General features: G+C 36.7%; 2 protein-coding genes across 2 annotated transcripts; one reads left to right on the top strand and one right to left on the bottom strand.

Annotated features, from left to right (window-relative positions):
* The first annotated feature begins 4,385 nt into the window (after positions 1–4,385).
* On the top strand, positions 4,386–5,498 carry LOC106331285 (ethylene-responsive transcription factor ERF109-like). Its single transcript, XM_013769606.1, has one exon. The coding sequence runs from the start codon at positions 4,449–4,451 to the stop codon at positions 5,235–5,237; it is 789 nt and encodes a 262-aa protein (XP_013625060.1). The 5' UTR covers positions 4,386–4,448; the 3' UTR covers positions 5,238–5,498.
* Positions 5,499–5,699: 201 nt separating this feature from the next.
* On the bottom strand, positions 5,700–6,206 carry LOC106331101. The gene has a single exon (XM_013769444.1). The coding sequence runs from the start codon at positions 6,204–6,206 to the stop codon at positions 5,700–5,702; it is 507 nt and encodes a 168-aa protein (XP_013624898.1).
* Between the last annotated feature and the right edge of the window lie 1,733 nt (positions 6,207–7,939).

Genomic DNA, 7,939 nt, shown 5'->3' with positions numbered 1-7,939 from the left:
GTTTCCTCGGAATTTCCTCGGAAATTCCTCGGGATATTCCGAGGATTTCTTTTTCCGTCGGAATGTCCGTCAGAATATGGCTGTTTTCTTGTAGTGATATGTTAAACCAATATTTTTTAGAATTAATACTATATCAAGAAAAGTGGACATGATAGTATTCTATGTTTTGAAGTAGTTTTCCTACATATTTCCTTAACAATAAAAGTTCTTCATAAATAAGTTTATAGATGAAAAAGTATACTAATAGAAAGTAAAATTTGTTCATATTCCTTTATCAAATAAAGTACTTTATACCCCTATGATATTCAGACGAGTCAATGTATGTGTTTGTATATAATTGGCTAGAGACCAAGTCAAAGACCCGGAAGAGAACATAAATAATCAAAGGTCAGCGTGAAGGGAGTCTGGAACGCGAAGACGTGGTGGATTAGCGTCGAGAAAGGGTCAACACAGTTCTAAAGCTAGGGCCGAACATTTTATCCGTTAAATTTGATTCGATTCGATCCGAATTTTTTGGATTTCTGTAAACTTCTGAAGCAAAACAAATACTAAAAATCAGTATCGGCTAAAATTGAATCAGATCACAAATTTCAAAATTTTGGGATGCTCCGATCCGGAAATATATATAAATACATGTACATCTTGATTATACTTAATGTTTTAAATGTATACATTTATATAATTATTATTATAACATATGATTTGATAAATTTTATTCACATTATTACTTATATAAAAGTATTACATAAAAAAGAAAAAGTTTATGATAACTATAACTTTTTTTCTTAAGTTTTGTGTTATTATAATTGTTAACTAAGTTTAAAATTAACAAAATATGTAGTTTCACTATTTCTTTTAGTTTTTATTTTATATATCATGCAAAAAAATATATTAAAAAAATAAATTTGTATTGAATTTTTAAGATTGTTTGTATTAATCAAAGCGGATGAGATATACGTAAGTATTCGTAAATATCTGCAAGTATTCGTAAATATCCGCAAGTATTCATAAATATCCGCAAATATCTATTTATTTTTCGGATATCCGTTTTTCCGGATATCCTTATTTTTCCGAAGCAAAGCAAATTAAAAAATTAGATATCCGTAACATACGAAGCAAATCATAAATACATTCAAAAATCCGGATATCCGATCCGTGTCCAGCCCTAATAAAAGTGAGGTAAGAGCTTACAGAATCCAGATGCCAGCTTAGCATCACGATGTATATATATACACTTCAACTTCTAAATCATTGAAATATTTGACCCCAAAAACGAAAAAATAAATAAATCATTGTAATATCTGTGGTAGACGAGCTATTTCTCCACGAGAACTATTGTATAGCACTAAATGTCTCCCAAACTATGACCTCGTTCTATTTGTCCCCGATTTTAAAGTTTCAGTTTTATTTCCCCACAAATGCTGGTTTTGTCAAACCAAATTCAAAAATTTTAAATCTCAATAGTTTGTAACCGAACAAACCGAAACTGTACCAAACATAGAACCAAGTAAACCATATCTAAACCAAAACATACCAAATCACTTCATCTCTCTCCTTCCTCACGAGTCACAACAAATCCAGAATCATCAACTCTTTTTCTCTGTCCATCGAATCTCTTATTCTCTCACAATCAAACAAGAGATTTAATGATCTGTTTTTTTTTTTGCACCACTCAGAGATAGAATTCAAGTCATCACCTTCATATCATTCTCTTCTTCTTTTTTCCATGTCACAGTCAGTAACCTATACCATAGAATTCTATCACAAGGGTTCAACAACTAGATAAACAATTCAAGCTAAAGTAGAAACTTTTAACCAATTCCATCGATTGTAATCAAAGATAAAATAATTATGAGCCTTATGCTTATCGTTCTTTGGGGCAAAACTCAGATTGGAATCGTCTTATCAAAGTCAAAACCCTTTATCAAATCGATTCCATTTATCACCACTTTCGTTTCCCAATTTCGAATTTACAAGCATAACGAAATCATTCAATAAAACAGAGCAGGAAATTGAACCTTGAAGAGAGAAACCCGATAGCCACGGGAAATAGATTTCTACTCTCTACAATTACAGTTTCGTTTCGTCAAACCCTTTAAAAAAGAATTACAGTTTCGCTATGGTGTTCTTGTCCGTCGAAGCTTTAATGGTTGATTAGTGGATCAAGGTTAACGTTAACGTGAGAAAGGGAGAGAAATTGGGTCAACGTTGAAACAATAAACCAATTTGGTTAATTATTGGTTTAAAATGATTTATGGTTTACTTCAAAACAGTAAACCAATTTAAATCATGTTCTATGGGCTTTTTGATTTTAAACTTTATATATGTGGAGATATAAATGTGAAACTTTAATATTGTTGGAAACTAGAACTTAAACTTTTTATTCATGGATAAATAAAACGAGGTCATAGTTTGGAAGACATCTGATGCTATATAATAGTTTTCGTGGGGAAATAGATCGTCGACCCTAATATCTGGGAATAGTGAGAAACAGTGAGACATTCGCTTTCATTCATTACCTTTAAACTCATTTTCTCCTCCATTTCTTTTGATCCATCTTTATTTTTCTTATTTAACTATAAGAAGAATATTATCCAAAATGTCATTTTGGCTCATGTTAGTTGAATTTCTCATATGGCCTTTATCTTCTTTAACTTGGATTTAATGCTCATGTGATAAACTAATGATGAATTGTAACTTACTAACGTAATTCTTTTCAAAGTAATTTTCCTACAATTTTCAAATAATATTTTTTTGCAATGTCAGTTTCATATATTCAGTTTCATATATTTGTGTAAAAAGCCTTTTAAAACTCATCATTAATTTATACTAATTGAAAACTAAGACGGAAATGAATCTACAACCATGGTTTGAAGTAAGAGACACTGAATGTAGATGCCAAAGAGTGGTGTTAATGTGTAGATCTTAAAGACAATGCAAACTCTAAAAGACGATACCAAATGTTAAGTTTTATAGATTGTTGACTTAAAACTAATTGAAATTAAGTAGATAGTTAATACAATTTATATACTGTATTATTTTAGATAATAATCTGGTGAGTCTTTTGACACATTTTTTTGAGATACGAACTTTACGATCTTCTAAATTGTATCCAACTTTAGAATCTATAATACCATACTTTGGTCAATATAACTATGGTAAAAATCAACAATTAGTGAAATAACACCCATATCTTTACTACAATAATTTAATGTTTCATCTCATAAGGCGTTTTTAGACCTTCGTTATCATGTTCTGTTTTTTTCTGTTTGAACTTAAGACATAATCGTGTTAGTGGGATATGGAATAATATCTGTTTTGAACTATTCATAAAATCTTTTCAAAAAAAAAATGAACTATCAAGTTTATAAAAGCCGTTTGATAAATATAGTCCCCAAAACAGAAATCTGAGTAAAGCAACATCCGGTGGAACTCTACTAAATCAATTTGGATATTGAAAACCTATTTTCATCTTTTTCATCCGTTTTTTTCTCTTATGTTCCAAGAAATTTAAGCTCTGCTGCAGATGCTCTGACTAAATCTGCTTTGTATCATGCAAACTATGTCCTACTTCCGTAGCTTTCTTCTATGAAATGTCTTTGGTTGTTCACAAAAAAAAAAAGTTTATATATGTGCCAATGAGATGAACATGCGTTCTTTGTATAATTTCTTCAGTCTCAAATTTACCATTTGTGTAACCGCCATGTTATTGTAATGTTACACATGTCTTTTGACATAATTTGAAAAAGAATTGTTGTTTGATTGATTCGACGTACCAGAATTTAACTTTAAAGTATAAAAAGACAAAAAGATAGATTTGGAAATGAGGTTTGAGACGATGGATCTAGTCATCTACAAAGACAAGTTGGTATCTATAATGGATGCATGCGAAGATAATAGCGCAGGCGAAATAATAAAATTTAATAACAGCACGTGATTTATTCTAAGCCAATCAATTACGTACCTTAGATACCTAGTTCACTAAACGTGTTTAAATTTTAATGTAAACAAATTGAAAACGTACATAAGCCCTGTAATAATTTAATGATAATTAAATCACAAATCACAAAAAGTGGTCCGTGAAAATCGTCACACGTGATAATTAATGATTAAATACTTTATGTTTAATGAAATGTCATTATCACTGTCATTTAATCAAACCTAACCCAAAAATTAAAAATGTTAGTATTTTTCAATGGCAAAACATTCGAGAAAAAAAATCCTTTTATTCGAAAAAAACATTCGAGAAAATAACGCACGTGTTTCCAAAAAAAAAGACAGAACACAAAACGACCCCGTGTCTGAAGAGTGTGCCAGTTGGCAAGTGGAAACACGGAACCGTATATATAAGAGAGCTTCCTTCCACTTTCAGTTTCCTCAGACACAACAGAAAACACAAAGAACCAAATCTTTTTTTTCTTAAATCCAAATTCAAATTTTAATCGGGCATGCAATATCCTTACACCAGACCCGGATTCATCGGAGCTTCAGATACCCAGACCCGGACCTGGTATCAGTATCAAGAGCCGTTGTCCCCGGAGCAAGAACTGTCAGTTATAGTCTCCGCCTTGCAACACGTCATCTCAGGTGAAAGCGACACGACGCCGTATCAAGTTTTCTCCAGCGACAGCACAGTGATAATGCCTCGGTCAGACTCTAACACTTGTCAAGTTTGTAGAATCGATGGTTGTCTGGGCTGCGATTACTTTTTCGCGCCAAATCAGAGAATTGAAAAGAGGCAACATGTCGTAGTAGAAGAAGATGGGGTTACTAGTACTAGTGGTGGAAGAGATCGCTCCGCGATGGCGGAAGGCGGGAAGATAAGGAAGAGGAGGAACAAGAAGAATGGATACAGAGGAGTGAGGCAGAGACCTTGGGGAAAATTTGCAGCTGAGATCAGAGATCCCAAGAGAGCGACACGTGTCTGGCTCGGCACTTTCGAAACCGCTGAGAATGCGGCTAGGGCCTATGATCGAGCCGCTATTGGGTTCCGTGGGCCACGGGCTAAGCTCAACTTCCCCTTTATGGACTACACTTCTTCTCCTGTTGCAGCTGACACTAGTGCAAGTGTGAGTGCGAGTGCTAGTGTAAGCGCAGTGGACTCTGGTGAAGCAGAGCAGTGGCGTGGAGGAGGAGAGTGTGATATGGATGAATATTTGAAGATGATGATGATGATGGACTTTGGGAATGGAGATTCTTCGGATTCAGGAAACACTATTGCTGATATGTTTCAGTGATATGTTTCACTTGCTCTTTCTTGTTGGCTTGTTTTTATAGTTAAGTGCAAGAGGAGTGTGACACTGGCTTGGCTTGTTCAAACTGAGCAAGATTTTGTCATGTAGAGTCGTTTGACTGTATTGGGCAAAGGACATGTAATTAGTAGTCTCAGTTTGGTGTTTTTTTTTCTGCTTGTAAACTCTATGTTAAGAAACTCATCTTTGCTCTGTACTCTGAGGTAAGAAGGATGCAAATAATCAATAAACAAAGTGTCAAATTAAGGGAGGAGACTATGTTTTGTGAGAAACAGAGAAAGATCTCTTCTTTTACAGAGCGTCGCGAGCAGCGATCCGGCAAACAGTGGCATCTTCCAGAGAGGAGATTCCCAGTTCTTGGCTAGTTATCTTGTAATGCTACTAATTTTCCTTCAATATCTTTTTTTTTCAACTCAACATTCTTAAAATATTATTCCAAAAGATTGATTACACCATAGGCTTATCAGCCTCAACATAAGTTTGAATCCAAGAAGGCATAGTAGAAAACAAAACAGAGGAGTTACTCTCAAAGTTAGAAGCCTCTTTTGCTACTCTATCTGCCACTTCATTCCCTTGTCTACTCTTAAAGACTACTCTGTGATCACCTATTTTATCCAGCTTATGAAGGATATCTGCAGTGTAGGTGCGGATGCTTGGGCGATAGCTTTCCTCCTGAATGGCCTGAATCAACTCCTTACAGTCGGATTCAAAGATGACCCTTCTGTAGTTGAAGCGTACCATGTTGAGTAAAGCCCATCTTAGCGCTTCTGCTTCAGCTTCAATAGGTGATCTCAAGCGACTCAAGGATCTCGCTCCCATCCATAAGACACAGCCCATATGATCTCTTAGAACCCACCCCAGCCTGCAATTTTCTTTTGATTCATCCCATGCTGCATCACTATTGCATTTCAGCCAGTCTTGTGGCGGGGGCTTCCATCTTTCTATCTCCTTCATGATCGGTATTGTACTCTCAGTTTTAACCTCTAAATCATTCCTTTTGTTTCATTCCTCCATGTTCTCCTTTGTTCTGTTCAACAGACTCTGGACATCATAATCAACCCCTTGGAAACAAAAAACATTTCTGCTGTTCCAAAGTCTCCACAAGATCCAGGGTCCTATCTTTGTCTCATTGTTGTCCTGTAGAGCTTTTGGGACCTCTGTGAGGAGTCTGTCTATGTTTTCAAATAACGAGTCAGACCATTCTCCTCCTGGAGGCGCTGGAACAGGAGATATAGCCCAAGTAAGCCGAGCATAGTGGCACTGAAAGAGAACGTGATTAACTGTCTCTTCAACATCTTGACACCTCAGACATGACCCATCTTTCATTAGGTGTCTGTATCTTAACACTCCTGCTACGGACAGGCAGTCGCTAAGACACCTCCATAGAAAATGATGTATCTTAGGGCTAGTATCAAGTTTCCATATCTTCTAGAACAAAACGTCGAGGCTTGGCTGCAGTGTTTCTTTTACTGTCTTTTCTTTCAACAGATTCACTGCTATCCAGTAACCCGACTTTACTGTGTAGTGTCCAGACGGGGTGTAGTCCCAACTGTAAGCATCTTGACAAGCCGGTCCTCCTGGTCTGATTTTTTCTATCTTCCTCCAGTCTTCTTCTGACACTATCTCCCTCACAAGCGCCTCATTCCATTCCCTTTTATCTGGTAGTAGAAAGTCCTTGACCTTTTCGCATCTGGAGAGTTGAGCTTGATTGCGTAGAGGCAGCCATCTCAATGATAACATTGGCCTAGCGGGTTTGTCCTCCAGCCATGGATCCTCCCATATGTTGGTGTTATCCCCATTACCAATCAAAGCTCTTGCCCCCGTATTAATCAGGCGCTTGACCTTTTCGCATCTGGAGAGTTGAGCTTGATTGCGTAGAGGCAGCTATCTCAATGATAACAGTGGCCTAGCGGGTTTGTCCTCCAGCCATGGATCCTCCCATAAGTTGGTGTTATCCCCATTACCAATCAAAGCTCTTGCACCCGTATTAATCATGCGATGTGCTGCATGAAGACTTCTCCATGCATATGAAGGTCGGGAGCCAAGAGAGGCTTTTAAGATGGAGGTTTTTCTAAAGTACCTGGCTTTGAAGACTTTCGCCACCAGTGTATTTGGCTTGGTAAGCATTCTCCAGACTTGTTTGCCAAGCAGTGCTAGATTGAAAGCTTCTAGTTCCTTAAACCCCAAGCCGCCTTCATATTTTGGTTTACACAGGTGCTTCCATGTTTTACAGTGCATTCCTTTGGCTTCTCCAGAGCCTCTCCACCAGAAGTCCGCCATTACTGCTTCAATTTGTTGACATGTAGTCTTTGGTAGCAGGAAACAAGCCATTGAGAAATTTGGTTGCGCCATGGCCACCGCTTTTAGTAGCACTTCCTTTCCAGCTGGTGATAAGAACTTGTTCTGCCAACCAAAGACCTTGTTCTGCACTCTATCTTTGATGAAGCTGAGGGTATTGACTTTTGATGGACCAAATGATTCTGGTAATCCGAGATAAATACCACTGCCCCCATCTTGAGATATTTCCGTTTTAGCTTTGATCTGTACTCGTCTCTCCTGAGGTATCTTCTTACCAAAGTAGACACTAGATTTTTGGTAATTTATTCTCTACCCTGAGGTCAAACTGTACTTCTGCAGGATGCTCATCAAGTGATCAATCTCTCCATCATTCTCCTTACAGTAGAACA

The sequence above is a fragment of the Brassica oleracea genome, chromosome C3 (assembly GCF_000695525.1).
Source record: "Brassica oleracea var. oleracea cultivar TO1000 chromosome C3, BOL, whole genome shotgun sequence".
Lineage (NCBI taxonomy): Eukaryota > Viridiplantae > Streptophyta > Magnoliopsida > Brassicales > Brassicaceae > Brassica > Brassica oleracea.
The sequence above is the reverse complement of the archived record's forward strand: the minus strand, read 5'-3'. Positions and strand labels throughout refer to the sequence as shown.

What these genes read in the sequence shown, in the direction of transcription:
- LOC106331285 (XM_013769606.1), top strand. Translation starts at nt 4,449, where the DNA reads ATGCAATATCCTTACACCAGACCCGGATTCATCGGAGCTTCAGATACC.
- LOC106331101 (XM_013769444.1), bottom strand. Translation starts at nt 6,206, where the DNA reads ATGAAGGAGATAGAAAGATGGAAGCCCCCGCCACAAGACTGGCTGAAA.